The following is a 16406-nucleotide window of genomic DNA, read 5'->3' on the forward strand; positions in this document are numbered from 1 at the left end:
GGAAAAGGGGGGGGGAAAGGGGGGGGAAAAGGGGGGGGGAAAGGGGGGGAAAGGGGGGGGAAAGGGGGGGGAAAGGGGGGGGAAAGGGGGGGGAAAGGGGGGGGAAAGGGGGGGGAAAGGGGGGGAAAGGGGGGGGAAAGGGGGAGGGAAAGGGGGAGGGAAAGGGGGAGGGAAAGGGGGGGGAAAGGGGGGGGAAAGGGGGGAGGGAAAGGGGGGGAGGGAAAGGGGGGAGGGAAAGGGGGGAGGGAAAGGGGGGAGGGAAAGGGGGGGAAAAGGGGGGGAGAAAGAAAAAAAAAAAAGAATGTACCCAGTGTACTTTGAAGGGAAAATAATGAGATAAAAAATTACTAAATGAGATAAAGATGACTAACTAACAAATTTAATGTAACTCCCTTTCAACATAGTGAACAACTACAGATTTGACTGCAATGAAGGAAGTGGAACACAGAACTTCTGGTTCTCCAGGGAAAGATGGAAGGCATCTCAACCATCTTCCCATCGTTCCCACATTTCAGCATTTGGCACAGAACAGGTATTTACACCCATAAAGTCTGTCTCCCTGATCCTACTTATTTACATACTGTGCTATACAGAACAGAGCAATGTCAAGTCACAGACCTTGGTGCATCCAGCCCAAACATTTCTTACTAGGTTCCTTGTGGCAGCATACAAACATTTTCTTTCTGTTACGGAAGACCTTAATGCTCCTCTGCTGTTGGGTAAAATGATAAGACAAATCTTAAGTGAAGAAAATTAGCTTTATTTATGTAAATTAGAAAAATGAATTGTTAGAACTTTGGTCAAATGGTTAATTCTGTACAATTTACAATTATATTTATATACAAAACATAATAAAATACAGTACATCACACTTTTCCTGAGTCACAGTGCGTTTCTCAGTTCTGTAAATATTTTTTTTCCTTCTTTCTTTTAAAGTAATTAGATTCAAGAAGGAAATACTATCCTCAGTTTGATAGTGTTTGGTTTAGATAATACTGGTATTAAGAAAGAAGTCAATATACTATATGTAGAAAATACTTTAAAGCCATTGCAATTTTGATAGTTATTTTTCTATATTAAAATATGTTCCTTGATAAAAATGTTAATTAAATACTCCTTATTATGAGTCTGCTGCACTTTATTTGACACAAGACAAGCTGACTTCAAATATGTCCACCTCTCATTGCAGAGATACATAAATTTAGGTGAGTTACATGTATATATAACCGATCACTTAAAGATCAGGAAACATACATCCAGATAGAGCAGATGTCTGAATCGAGGCACAGTATATTAAAATTGCTGTCCTATCCTGGACAAGATATATAAGCTTCAATTGCCTGGCTAACACAATACAAAATTAACACAAGTATACGGCCTGAAAAGTGAGACTCCGCCAAGCAGCAAGGCACCAAGCCTGCAAACTTACCTATGCACAAGAGTCCCACTGTGTAAAGCGCTACGGAGCCCTCGGTGAAGAAGCGTTGTAGAGCTGTATTTCACAGCATTTGTTAAATCTCAGCCAGCTCAAGAAGTTATTAGGATTAAAGCTATCAATATTACCTTTATTGAATTGAATTTTTTTTGAGATCAACAATAATCTATTGTAAGGCTTACAAGGATATTTAAGCTGTTCACTTAATGACGTAGTGTGTTAAATTAGTAATTAGGATAGATTACAACCTGCAAGTAAATTTATGTCCCAGTTAAATCCAAACCCCAATAAAGGTAACTTATTTTTGACAAACATTGATTTAAGACAAAATTAACTTTACTTAATGGCTAAGTGTGGGCTGCTCCTAAATATATCTATGGTAAAGTTCACTGTACTTTTTTAATATAGGCATGTGCATTTCTGGTATTTTAGTCCAAAATAATCCAAAAATACAGATTACCTGACCTCTGATAGATTTATTCACAGTGTTTAGAGACGTTTAAGAAGTCTCACACTAACAGAAAATTATCTAGAGATTTGCTTTCTCTTAAAAACTTTCTGTAATACTTCAGTGCAAACTGAAATAGATGAGATCAAGTCATCGTGACCCTACGCTGATTAGAAATTAAAAGGGACATTTTTTGCTGTTGATATCGAAGTGCGTAAACTGACAGTATGAGACTTTAAAGAAAATTGGTCTTTAGCTGAATGCTTGAACTTTTCCCAGGATTCTTTGCATGTTTAGCAGTCTTCACTTTGATGCTTTCTTGATTGCCTTTCACAGCTGACTCAAGCCTGGCTTTCATAGTTGGAGAGGAAGCCATTAGTTTTTTAAAAACTGATGAGTACTGTGGACCAATCTGCATTAGATTTTGCAAAGCAAACTCATGTAGATTTTTTGCCGAGTTTGTTGCAGAAACCAGGGCATTTTCATCCAAAAGAAAGGAAATAAGGATGGGAAGAAGGCAGGCCACCAAATGAGCACCTATAAACATTGAAAACACAACTTAAACATACACTTTTTAAAAACAGCTTCAAATTCTAACGAGACATATTTCTCTAAGTTAACATTTGGCACAAACTGTAAGGCTGCAAATGTTAGTTGAACTGTACAGTAAAAAGAACCAAGGTGCTTGTTCGCAATTCTGTTAGCAATTAGCATTCAGGACCGGATTCCTAGTGGTCATTTTATTTTAATTTGCTAGGTAGGGCAACTTTCAGCATGTCTAATGCTTCGGATACCAGTAATGGAAGTAACTTACGGTGCTCTTCCTCAGCAGTGGCCGTAAGAGCTGTAACCACCTTTATTCCCTCCTGAATGACTTGAAGTTCAGCAGCATTTTCAGGTTTTGCTTTTTCTGTTTCCTGCAGTTTTCCCACAATGGATGGTGCTAAAGAATGAATATAAGGATATGACACAGTTTTGTTTGGATGCTGAAAGACGGAGTGCAGCAGCTGGTAGCACTTATACTGTACCTAAAGGGAAAATCAAATTTGCAGTTACAAGGTGTTATACTTAAAAATACACATCAGAGTGCTTTAAAACTCACAGCTTGTCGGATAAAATTTTAGGGAGGGGGAAAAATGTGCCTCACAGATTGAAAATTCACCAGGTTGCAGGCTGCTAATGCATAATACTTTATAGGAGCATTATAACTTGTATTATCAACACAAACTAGAACATGCTTCCTGTTTCTTTCCACCGAGTCCTACATCTTCCTACACTTTTGAGTTAAGGAAACAATATTATTTTTGTATGAAGATTATGTCTTAGTAATGTTTTGAAAATACACTCTTACAAAAACACAGCTGACTAAAAATAGGTGCTTAAAATGTAAGCGTTACCTCTGTTAAACTGTAGGCACAATATTTAAAAGCGTGAAATGGTGCAGTAGCTTACATGTAATTGGAAGTCAATAGGACTGAAACTGCCAAGTTCCTACGTAATTTCTGAAAGGCTCACACGCTCAAACACTTGGGTAGAACTTGCAAACGCATACTACCATTTTCTCACAGTCATATTTGGCATCCCCAGCTTCCAGCTTATCAGTGGAAACCAATGTTTATAATACTGGAAATGTATTCATATATAAAATACTTTTTTACGGCTATTTCTCAAGTAAAGGTAATTTTGTTTAATTTTTTGTTACTGCATGAATATATACAGAGAAGATACAAGAAAACCAGTTTACAGTGAATTCTCACAGTCATACATGAAATCTAATATATGTTATGTTCAGAGTTGGATTTTCCGTGAGGAAGTCCCGACTCCTAGAAAAGCCATTTGTATTTGTAACGATAATAAATACTTTTTTTTTTTCCTGATACGTTGGTTTTTTAGATGAAGACTAGTAATGGATGAACTGTGGCACTACAATCTAAAGCAACTACGTGAAAATATTTGTACTAGGCTGGAACAAAGCATTAATCTAGTTCAATATGCTGTCTCCAGCAGTGGCCAGGAGCTGATGCTTATGGGACTGTAAAAGTTATGTAGCAGTACTTGCTTCAGCTCCCAAAGACCCACAGCTGAGGGATTTCCTATGCAAAAAGATAGTATCTGTGTGTTGAAGATAAATAAACAAATAAAATGAAACAGGTGACTGAAAAACTACACAACTGTATCATGTACTTATCAACGTATAAAGCTCCGAGTCTGATGCAATAAAAAAAATAATCATAGGAATACAGAACTGTATACAGAATAAAAAATGATAAAATGCACTGCTGGACATGTTCTTGCTAACTTGTTCAAACTGTACTTTAACATACAACAGATACAATGAGGAAAAAAATTAACTGGAGTCAACACAGAGGACAAGGGAAACAACAGAACAGAAAATAAGCTAAAATCAATTTAATATGATACTGATATTCTTAACACTTTACCAGTACTTACAAGAGGATCTTTTGAGTCAAGTGTTATTTTAAACTTCTCAATACAACGCTTTTGAAGGCACTCTATGGTAGTAACTTCTGGACTGGTAGACATAACAAATACGGTAATAGCAGTAAGCAGGCTAACTTCATCAAGTTCTTGGAGAAGGCCATCTACTATCAATAAAGTAAGAATTCTGTTAGATTTGCATTAAAAAGTCATTCTATGAATTCAAGTGTTACAAAGAGGTGGAATAGAAACATCAATGTCTACATTTCTTTAGGAATCTCTTTTTTCAAATATGTGACTTACTCTGATGCATTGATGGATTTTTACTGTAATAAAAGCCAAGGCCAAAATGGGAATTCAGGGGTGATTATATGCATATTTAGTATAACAGCATACTCCTATTCCATTGTTCCTCTGTATAAAGTACAATAAATATCTTTCAAGAACTGGTATGACATATTAGGGTACAATGTATCTTGAGAATAATATAAAATTTGCATTAAGAACATATATTCTTTTGGTATAACTTAAAAAACTGCACTATAAACAAAAGTTCCAACAAAATTACAACTTAGAGATTAAATGTAAGGAATGAGAAAAGTAGTACAAACTTGGGAAGTTGAAGAAGCAGCCCATAGAAAACTAACTTTAAGACAAAAATATTTTTCCTTGAACTACTGTTTTAATACCCTGTGCTTCAAAACAGACACTAATTCTTAGTGGAGAACCTGTATGCAGTACAGCTGTCTTTTATGCCCAACTGTACGCTGAAGCCATAACTCCTGTTTATTCCATCGTACCATGTAACTACATTGTGGCACTGCATAATACAGAGGTCAGCCTGCAATCCCACATTTATACCTTTACAGATGACTTCTCATATGAACTGTAAGGACAAGACTGCACTATAGCTTCAAAGTACTTGGCAGCCAACTAATTCTCCAGTGACTAAGATTTTAGTCTTTTTTTAAGATGTGCGTGAATTTATTTTAAATAAAACCAACCCACCTTTCACTCAAACATTTTTTGTTTTGTTTTTTAAACACACAAACCCAAAATTTGTGCTTACCTTGATCCCAACAGTCAAGCACTGTGACCAAAGCACTGCGTAGAAGATCAGTCCAAGCAGTCTGACTCTTCTCTGCTCGAGCCATCGGAGAAGACAAGAGTCCTTTAAGAGCTTGTAGAGCTGCAGCAACCGTCAAAGGTAACTGGCCGTCTTGCAATTTCACAGCAGTTTCTTTAAGTACTCCAATAATTAGGTACAAAATAGTAGGAAGAACTGAAACACTTCCTGTACAACAAAGCAAATTAATTTCACAGAAGTTAAAAAAAAATCAGGTACTTTTACATTAAAAAAATAATCTTTTTTTTATTTATAACTTATCTTTTTTAATCACCTATGTGAATGGAGGCTCTGGTAATTTGAAGAAATATTTGAAATATGAAATGACTTGCTATAGCAGTCAGACTGCTTAAGTGAAGTTAGACCTTTCCTTGTTTTAAATTAGCACTGTATATCTTTTCCTTAATGATTTTATTATATAAGTGTGGAATTTATGTCATGTTCAGAGAAAAGCAAGAACAGAAAGATCAGACCCACTGAGGAGAAGAGAAGCTATGGTAGCATGCAAAGTATCAAATAGTAGAAAACAAATTATGAGCATCTAAGCATATTTTGCAACGCAGACAATATAATGATGGAAATTAACAGATGGTAATTTCAAAACCTGTAAGAGGAAACACTGATGTGTAGTTAGCCAAGGATGTCATTGCTCCAATAAATCACTAAAGTCAAGAATTTATTAAGATTTTATAATAAAAATAGGACCTCAGATTAAAAATACGTACCAAAAATTCCTAGAATTATAATAAAAATGCTAACAAATATTTTGGAAAAGAGGAGACCTAAGGAGAGAAGCAGATTATCCCACAGCCTACTGAACAAATCTTCATCTCTCCCTGAGAATCTGAAGTTTACCAATCAGAATAAAAGACTATTAAAAAAAAAATCACAGGAATAAACATAGCAGTTTTGCATATTCTAATTGAATCTAATAGTAAAACAGAATTCTACACATACTGGAGACAATCTAGAAACCTGCATACTTATGTGTTGCTCCTGTCTTAAGTTCTGATTTAGCAAAGCACAGTTTTAAGCATATGGGTTAATATGCTCATGTCCTTCCCTAATCAGCAAAATGCTTACGTGGGAACAGAGGAGTAGGGCAGAAATGGTTTATAGGTGCGGCTTTAACAGTACTGAAAGATTGTACATATGAATATGATGTGTCATCTCAAAGAACCTGGAAGAAAAGAAGGTTATCAGAAGTAGTCAACACGGATTCACCAAGGGGAAGTCATGTCTGACTAAACTGATAGCCTTCTATGATGGGGTGACTGGATGGGTAGAGGAGGGGAGGGCAGTGGATGTTGTCTACCTTGACTTTGGCAAGGCTTTTGACACTGTCTCCCACATCATCCTCACATGCAAGCTTAGGAAGTGCGGGCTAGATGAATGGACAGTGGGGTGGATTGAGAACTGGCTGACAGATAGAGCTCAGAGGGTTGTGGTTAGTGGTGCAGAGTCTAGTGGGAGGTCAGTAACGAGTGGTATCCCTCAGGGGTCAGTACTGGGTCCAGTCCTGTTCATATATTTATCAATGACATGGATGAAGGGATAGAGTGTACCACCAGCAAGTTTGCTGATGACACTAAACTGGGAGGAGTGGCTGACACACCAGAAGGCTGTGCTGCCTTACAGCGTGACCTGGACAGGCTGGAGAGCTGGGCAGAGAGAAACCTTATGAAATTCAACAAGGGCAAGTGTAGGGTCCTGCACCTGGGGAGGAATAACCCCATGCACCAGTACAGGTTAAGGGCTGACCTCCTGGAGAGCAGCTCTGTGGAAAGGGACCTGGGAGTCCTGGTGGACAACAGGATGACCATGAGCCAGCAACGTGCCTTGGTGGCCAAGAAGGCAAATGGCATCCTGGGGTGCATCAAGAAGAGAGTGGCCAGCAGGTCGAGGGAGGTCATCCTCCCCCTCTACTCTGCCCTGGTCAGGCTGCATCTGAGTATTGTGTCCAGTTCTGGGCTCCCCGGTTCAAGAAAGACAGGGATCTGCTGGAGAGGGTACAGCAAAGGGCTACAAAGATGATTAGGGGATTAGAACATCTCTCCTATGAGGAAAGGCTGAGGGCCTTGGGTCTTTAGTCTAGAGAAAAGAAGATTGAGGGGGGATCTTATTAGTGCTTATAAATACTTAAAGGGAGAGTGCCAGGGGGATGGGAACAGTCTTTTTTCAGTGGTGCCCATTGATAGGACGAGGGGTAATGGGCACAAGCTTGAACATAGGAAGTTCCATCTTAACATGAGGAGGAACTTCTTCACTTTGAGGGCAGTGGAGCACTGGCACAGGCTGCCCAGAGAGGTTGTGGAGTCTCCTACTCTGGAGACATTCAAAACCCGCCTGGACGCTGTCCTGTGCAACCTGCTGTAGGTGACCCTGCTCTGGCAGGGGGGTTGGCCTAGATGATCTCCAGAGGTTCCTTCCAACCCTGATCATTCTGTGATTCTGTGATCTTGGGGAGGGGGGTGACGGGACCATCCTAAAGACCAGAGCGAATCCAAAATGAATCATGAGTAAAAGTCAACCATCTGAGAAATCAACCTTAACTCCTTACAGTGGTTTCCTAATGTTCAAATGATGGCTTGTAGTGAAAGGTAACACGATACATTTCCCTTTTAAATTTAATTTATGCCTGCATTATAAATTCCAGACTAGACAATTCAAGTACAATAGAATCATGTAGCTACTCTACACTTTCCTGTACAAAATAAATCTATTAATTGCACAGCTACATGTGGGAGGAAAAGAAAAAATACTCCTTTAATTGCTTCAGTTTTGTAACTTGTTTTGTAATCTGACAGTCAAAAACATAATTAGAAGAGGAAACTGTCACAAGCAAATCAACAGAACAGATTTAACCAGCTGAGAAAATTAGGTAATAACAAGGGGGCTCAGAAGAGCCCAATATTCTTTCATTAATCGTTCCTTGTGATGAAACAGTGTACCTTCAGGAGAGCAGATTGCAGGAACATCAGAGAGAATAACTAATGCTGCTGCTACCAGTCTACTTCCATCTTCTGACAATAACAGATGTTTTCCAGATTGAACTGCAGGGCTACAAGTTAATTTAGGGTTGAGCCGGGGAAGCTGTCTGACAAGAATACAAACACATAACTCCAGCGTTGCAAAGACTAATGATTTCCCAGGCACCAGCCCTCCTGTATCTTTGCCTTCTCCAAATTCTGGTAACGTTTCCTTTTCCGCAGCACCATCATCAACTAAAACAATAAGAAGAAATATGGCAGAAATCTGCAGGGTGTACCTTGTTTCCAAGAAGTTTACTTCCCAAGACTGTTTCATCACCAAGTGATAATCTTGATACAAATATATGTGCATGCATATGTATTCAAAGTTCTACTGGCAAACATCCATCCTTCTGAATAAGCAAACTATGGACTGATTGTCAAAAGGCAAAAGTGTGTGCAATAGATTTAGACATACAACTTGCTGAAGCACCATGCCAATATGTTGTCACCTGATATAAGTGTTTTGTTTCTTCCCCCAGTATTTTTCTTTTAAAAAGAACTTTAGGAAGTTACAATCACAGTAACTACTGGAGTCTGTCTTGTAACAGCTGTGTGTGCTGAGTCTCTCTGTTGCTCTACTGCAGCTGATCCCAGCTTTTCACTAAGACTCCTCCCTCCCTGATTCCTCACAAGACTATCTATGCCAACTGCAGTTTCTCCAGTTTTTCTCCTCACTTCATGCCCTCTAGTCACCACCAAAACCACATGCTTTCTATCATACCACCCCAATTTCTTATGTTAGGCACCTGGACTGACTTAAGTAAACCAGGATTAGTCACAACTGTGCAATGCTTCAACTAAGATACATCTTGGAATATTAGCTTCAAGAAACCAGTTTTCCAAGAAAGTATTGCTTTAACCCTGATAATACATATTCAACATCTCATACGTTACTGTACCTTCTGCACTTCTCCGCTTTTCCTTCACATGTTCCTGAGCTGCAAAAAGAATCAGCCGAACCACTTCAAGGGCAGCAAGCTGAATATCAGGTGATTCTCTGGTCAGTATCAATCGATGCAAAACATTCAGCAGCTCTACACCCAACTCCTACAGAAAGGAAAACACTTAATATATCCTCATTTTAATGCAGAAATTTTAGAAACTTGTTAATACTTGTTAAAGCCTACAGTATTACTCTTACTAATTTCACTAAGGAACACAGTACAATCACAGGAGTTGGCATTTTCTTCAACACCTAGCTCCTAGCTACCAATAGCAGAAGTCCTGCTCAATTCTCCCAACAAAACAGTAATCATGGTAATTTAGAGATCAGGCACTTAAAACTACTAAAAGAATCAAATAATCTTTATCTTATGGCTTTTTAACTCTTGAAGGTGGGGATACTACATTGTATCCCTCCTACAGTACATGCATTTCCTTGGAGAGAGCACTAATAGTAAGCAAAACTTAGGCATGTCCACAGGCTTTATCACTTTTGTTATGCTAAACAATTGCATGGCACACAGCATAGAACAAAGCCTAATTTAAAGAAAAAAAGGAATTTTGAAGTCACTACTTCTTTTTAGGATCACCAGTGTGTTGTGTTTTTTCTGGTTTTGCCTTTTTTTTTTTTACATGCCACTGCTTTTGTCCAGTTTCCTTTCATCATCTTCAATATTTACAACAGAATTAATTGAACTTTCCTTTGACAGAGAGAGTAAGAGAACTTTTTTTTTTCTGGAATTCTGTCTTTACCCAGCTCTCATCTTACTCATCTAATTACTCCTTCCTGCTGAAATGTCCTTAAGTTCTCTGCCCCTCACTGTCTTCTCACAGGTTCCATGTTGTGCTCTTTTACTCTTCTCCCTCTACAGTTTTGGATTTTGGTAAAGCATATAATTCACCTCCTACTTACGTGTTAAAGATTCCTGGATATACAACAGAGAGTAGAGATAATGTTCAAACTAAAATTATGCCTTAATTTGGGGGGGGGGGAGTTTGATCATTAAGACATTACCTGATCACCACCTATTTTAGACCTCGGCCATGGAATATCGAAGAGTGCCTGTAGGGCACGTAAGCAGGCAATAATATTCTCCATTGCTGCATCTGATCGAGGAGAGCAGAGAAATTCCACACTAATTCCTGTAAGCATCAGAAGAAAAAAAAACGTATTTGCTTGAAATTTTAAGTAGTTTTGTCAGTTACTAAGTAACCTAATAGTAGGTTGAGAAGACATAGAAATAGCATTTGCATTTTATATTTAGTGAATTAATCTCCTATTGCTAATATCTTGGGGCAAGAACTCTTACTTCCCTCAAAACAATGAAAGAACTTCAGCTTCTGGGCAGTATAAGACACAAGTATAACTCGCTATGAACAAAAAAATAGAGCAATTTCTGTGTAAAACACTGAACTTCGGGTCCAATGAATAGGAAGAAAATTCAAAATAAGTATATAACAGAATATTTGCCTCATCACACTGATTTATGTAACAGAAGGAAATAATGGAGAAAGTAACAATAGTACACAAACTCAAAGGTTGAGGTTTTATCTTCCCATTTTACAAAAATGCTAAAGATTGCAGTTACCGCAACTGGATCACCAGCAGTAAGTAAATTACATGAAGCCTAAGCTTGCAAATCCTAGTCCAGATAAAAGCAATCACATTTTTGTGAGCTTTCAGGACTCTTCAGATGACATTTTATGACATTGGAGATAAACTTTATATAAACTGTAATCCATATTCTCATCCCAGCTGTACAGCTCTAATTCCAAAATGCATGATGACTTGGGAAACTGACCAGTGTACACTAAAGAACTGTTGCACAACTGAAAGTCTCCGTGTTTTAAAGTTCTTTCAGTTTCTCTGTAGTAAGTGAAAATGAACAAGTAGAATATGCTCAGAAGCAGAATAAACGAGCCATGTGTCCATGGTAAAGTATATGAAATTTGAAGCACTAATCAAGTAGTATAGGAAGCAGGGGAAATGACCAGTTTTTGTATCAGAGGTCCCACTTTTAACTGAGGGAGCAAAGGAGTTCAAAAGGAAGCTGAGTCTGCGCAGGAAGGTGGATTCAAAAGAAGCCACATGTATCTGGGTCATACAAACCCATTCCAAAAAGGGATTACAAAAGAGAGCCAAAGAAAAAAAAAAGAACAACCAGAAATGCCTAATTATGCAAATTTAGAGAACTGGGACTGAATTCAACTGCCTGATTAGCCTCTGCAGTAGCAGAGACTTAAAGAGAGTTTTATGTGAACTTAAGGAAACGCTATTTTACTGTGAGGGTGACTGAGAGCTGGCACAGGTTGCCCAGCGATATTGTGGAGTCACCCTCCTTGGAGATATTCAAAGCTGTCTGGACATGGTCCTGGGCAACTGGCTTTAGGTGGCCCTGCCTGAGGAAGACATGTTGGACAAGATGACCTCCACCAGTCTCTTCCAGCCTACACACTATTCTGTGCTGTAAAACTATACTTCAGTGATGCTAAACCATACACTCTGTAATTGTAGTGCTACAACCAAGATAAAATCCACCCTTGAAGTTGCATGTTATGAGCAGAGCAGTAAGCACTTGCTTAGGTCTTGTTCAACTCACACCGAGTGTTTTTTCTACCAGATTTGGGAGAATGCTCTACAATTTTCTCACTAGGACTTAAAATTCTTCTGACTATATTTTTATAAGATATGCAATATTCAATGATGCAGTTAGATGTGAATAATTAAATATTTGTTTGCTAACAGTTATGCACTCACTAACCCAAGATAAGGTGAAACCTGTCAGTATTCACATCCTCAGGAGATTTCACCAAAGGCCTGGTAGAAGAATCTTGACACATTGTAGTTGGGGTCACAGGTCTGGAGAGATTATTAATTCCTTCATCTGGATCAACAACGATGAAACCTGTGCTAGTAAGCCATAATGCTGTAGCATAAAGTATCAGTGCCCAAGAGTTGTAGTAATGAGGTCTGGCATTTTCAATTGTCTCTGCTGTATAAAATGTACCACCTACAAGAAGAGAAGTTACAGTTTTAAGGATGTCATTTATTTTCAACTACCGTATTTTCGCACTCTTATAAAAAAGGATTCTTCTTTTTATTGACATTATATTTACTGTATTTTACATATGACTATTTTTTTTAAATGCACAATATTAAAATTCAGGCTAATAAGAGCACTTCATTTAAATTTATTTGGATAGAATCCAATACAATTACCTTTTCCTTCTTTCAACCATCAAAATTACCCAACAAACAAGAAAGAATACCAAACAAACCTTTGTTCTCAAAAGCAGTGTTTATCTTCAGATAGGTACACAAGTAAGCGTATTCTCTATACAACTTAATCTTACTGTGATCTTAACACATGTCAGCTAGGACACTAATGATGTGTACTTACAAGTGACCTATGAAAATACAATTGATTTGCCTTCTTACCTTCAGCAGGTAGTTGCGATGCATATTCTGAAGGCAAAGTTAAGAGAGCAAAATCCTGAAGCGCAGCAAGCCAGAGCTTACTTAGTGTTCCAAGGTCTGCCTGTACTAAGTCCAGAAGTCCACTGGCTGAAGATGTTACATCTCTGTAGCTTTCTTCTGCAGAGTTTTCAATTTTTAAACAGTGATTGTGCACATCACTTTGATTTTTCTGCTTTTCAACTGCAACTATGTAAACCTGTTTATATATTTGGAGACAGATTTACAAATATTAACACTTGGAAAACTACTGTGATCATTAGCATGACTGCCTGTTGAACGGGCATGAGGTTTCCTAGAATATATTCCTTCTTCGAGTCCAGTAGGCATGGGTGAACAAGCACTCATATTCTAAACTTTCTGAATCCACTCCCCCAGCTAATCTTGATGCAAGAGTCCCAATAAAGGGAAACCTACTAAAATTCCTAAACATAGCTGCAGTTAACTTCCCTGCTCTTAAAAATCAATATATTACTTGTCCAGCTTCAGCTTCCAACCATCAAACCCTGTTATAGTTATAGCTACAAGATTGAAGAATTTATTATCAAATAACATACCTATAATCATGATCCTGTAACCACAGTCAAATAATTCCTAAATCTACTTTTAAGTTAAATGACATATTGCATTTGCAGCCAACTTCTCAAAACTATGTATTACTCTGTGTTAGCAGTAAAGAATGAATAGTACACTCTTGCATCCTTTGCAGACTTCGGGTGTTACCATCAATAGGTTAACTTCAATGTGAGAAGGTTAAATTTCCCTAGATGCCCCTCTAGTTATCGACAAAGATAAGTCTGAGAATGTTTCAGACCAGCAGCCCTCCCCAAAATGTCCCTGGAGGGAAGCTCTTCTCAACTTTCAAGGAGGCATAGGAGACCAGTTCAACCAATCTAAAGTTAGTTTTTGTGAGTACCCATCTTCTGCAATTATAATTTCTGTATCTTTTTCAAGATTGCTAGTTGTAGGGGGTTGACCCAGGCCAGCAACTAAGTACCCACCAAGCTCCTTTCACTCCTCCCTGCAATAGGATAGGGGAATTCTTTCAAATTCTGGAAACAAGGAATAGGTAAAATTCTAAGTGAGAAGGAACCATCTAGGGCTTAAGTGAAATATTAATAAATTACAGGTCAGCAAAGCTGATCCCCAGTTTACTTTGTCATAGTTTCTCATATCCAAGATCCAGTAGAAAGTTATTCAGAATTTGCTTTCAAAACTTCTAGTGATCTTAATTATAGATCGGAACAATCTACAGGTCTTCACTTCTTACAGCTGAGCCTCACATCTAGTCCGAATTTTGTCTCAGCTTCTGGTTATTGTTATATGCCATTAAAAACCTTTTCTCCATATAATAATTTTAAATTGATCACAGCATCTTGTCTTGTCTTGAATAGATGAAATAGACTGATCTACTAAAATATCTCAGTGTGAGCATGTTTTCAAGATTTTTATTCCCGCTTGCTAGCTTTACTCCAATGGCTTTCCTATTTTGCCAATATCCTTTCTCAATTATGGACAACAGAGGTTGGTGTGTTTGTCTACAAACGTTCACATAAAAGCTACCTATTGCCTGCTTTCTGCTTCAAAATAGCTCCCTGGTTATAGACAGAAATATATTAACTACATAACATGCTCATATTTAGCTGGTTATCAACGGTCAGCATCTAAGGTCATTATCAGTGCTTTCTAAGACACACCTTCTAGAGATTACGAACATTGTTCACATTTTTTATTTTTAAATATCTAACCTTGCATTTACATGTATTAAAACAGGCGTTCACATGAGCTGACTTTAAGGCAGTTAGCCAATGTAGTACTGAATTGACATTGTTAACTTATAAGAACTACCTGTAAGAAATTAAATGCCAATAGGTGTCATTTTACTCATTGTCTATTTAAAATGGTACATTCAGTGGGCCATACCATAGCCATTTATACCATGCCAATTTAAAATGAATATTGAAATATTAGAACATGTTAAGAAATTCATATTTCTTAAGTACTAGACATATTTCTTAATGTACAGTATAATACAGTTTAACTAGTAGTGCTTCTGTCCAGTTTAAGAAGTTCATGTACTGTTTAGAAGTAACAAAGCAAAGCAAAGGACTAGCAAATTGTGTTTAAAGCAGCACCTAAGAAATTTCTGAAGCCATTCTGTCTGAAGGATTCCAACCCACCTACCAGATATCAAGACTATCATCACAGAGCTGTTACACTAACCTCTGCCCAAGCCTTAAGCACAGCCAGCATCTCCATAGTTGAGGTGCTCTCATTATATTGTTGACTTTGTGCTTCTTTCCCAGCCTGCACTTTGACCAAAGAGGATACGAGCAACTGGTGAACCCTTCGAAGGTCATTAAGATCACTTACTACACCACTTGCTATCCAGGCACTGCACACCTAGTGTGGTAAAACAGAAAGAGTGAGAAACAAGAGCCAAACACCATTGGATACTCTTTTTTCCACCTGTAAAATTATGAAAGCCAGATTTGATTTCTACTGAGACACAGTTACTTTCAGATAATAATGTTAAATAATGTTACAGTTGAGTATACGTAGTAAGGAAAGCCAAAAACATTTGAAGGATGTCATAAATAAGCCAACTTATCAACTGCTACAAAGTTTCTCAAAAGATTTTAAAGTGTATAAAATCTTTGGGTTGTTACAATACAGGGGTAACATGGGTGACATTATTTTGTGTGCATTGAGGATTTGAGGCTAGAAGATTTATTTCTTTTTTTTTGTGGGGGGTATCAAGCAAAAAGAAAATTTCAGAGGGCCTATTACCTAAAACTTTTGACTTTCAACACTTGCCTGACATGCTTTTGCTGTGACATCAGGAGGGGTTTCAGGAGCAAAGGCAGGCCTAAGTGCTGCTCCAACCTAAAAAGAAGTTAATACATTTAATACATAGTGAGCAATTAACTAAATAATTACTTTTCACGAGCAGGCTTTGTTGCAGTTTTCCTTTATAAAGCATAGTTTCCTTTTCATTATTCCACAGACTGTTTCAGTGAGGTTAAAAAGCAGGGAGAGAGTTGCAGTCATGCTTCTATTGTTTTGTGTTGCTTACACTGAAGACATGGTTCTCTTTGAGAGGGGTCTTCACAGATGATTCTATTTTTTGCACAGTCTAAAACTGAAACAGAAACCTCTTCCTTCCTGAGCTCTTGACTTGATGAGTAGCCCTCAAAAGAAAAAACAATGTTCCAAATCATGAAAGACTTGCAAGACACCTAATGAGTGACATTTCCTTACTCAGAAATAATACAGATTTAAGGAAACAAACAGCTGAAGCTGGTCAACTCTGCAAAATGAAAGAAGGGGAGAGCACAAACCCCATTTGCCTAATAAAGAACACACAAACATATACTTACAAGGATGCAGAGATTTCACCTGTTCTCATTGTTGAAATCTATTTCACTAAAGATAATAAAATTTCCCCTTGCTGCTGTAGCTGATATCCAAAAATTCAGACTTAAGCCTAATGCTCTTTGAGGTGAAAG

At 37.9% G+C, this 16406-nt stretch overlaps 1 protein-coding gene across 1 annotated transcript in view; it reads right to left on the bottom strand.

Moving 5' to 3' along the window:
- Positions 1–749: 749 nt before the first annotated feature.
- Positions 750–16406, bottom strand: part of HEATR5A (HEAT repeat containing 5A) — a gene marked incomplete at its 5' end in the record, with an annotated part of 56530 nt that continues 40873 nt past the window's right edge. Inside the window, 11 exons of the mRNA XM_082485354.1 lie at positions 750–2420; positions 2698–2911; positions 4335–4489; positions 5392–5616; positions 8400–8672; positions 9380–9527; positions 10438–10565; positions 12185–12433; positions 12862–13096; positions 15121–15300; positions 15715–15783. Coding sequence (XP_082341480.1) covers positions 2119–2420; positions 2698–2911; positions 4335–4489; positions 5392–5616; positions 8400–8672; positions 9380–9527; positions 10438–10565; positions 12185–12433; positions 12862–13096; positions 15121–15300; positions 15715–15783 — 2178 coding nt within the window. The 3' untranslated portion in view covers positions 750–2118. The remainder of the gene's footprint in view (positions 2421–2697; positions 2912–4334; positions 4490–5391; positions 5617–8399; positions 8673–9379; positions 9528–10437; positions 10566–12184; positions 12434–12861; positions 13097–15120; positions 15301–15714; positions 15784–16406) is intronic.

The sequence above is a fragment of the Vanellus vanellus genome (genome assembly GCF_965231255.1).
Source record: "Vanellus vanellus genome assembly, chromosome: 6".
Classification (NCBI taxonomy): domain Eukaryota; kingdom Metazoa; phylum Chordata; class Aves; order Charadriiformes; family Charadriidae; genus Vanellus; species Vanellus vanellus.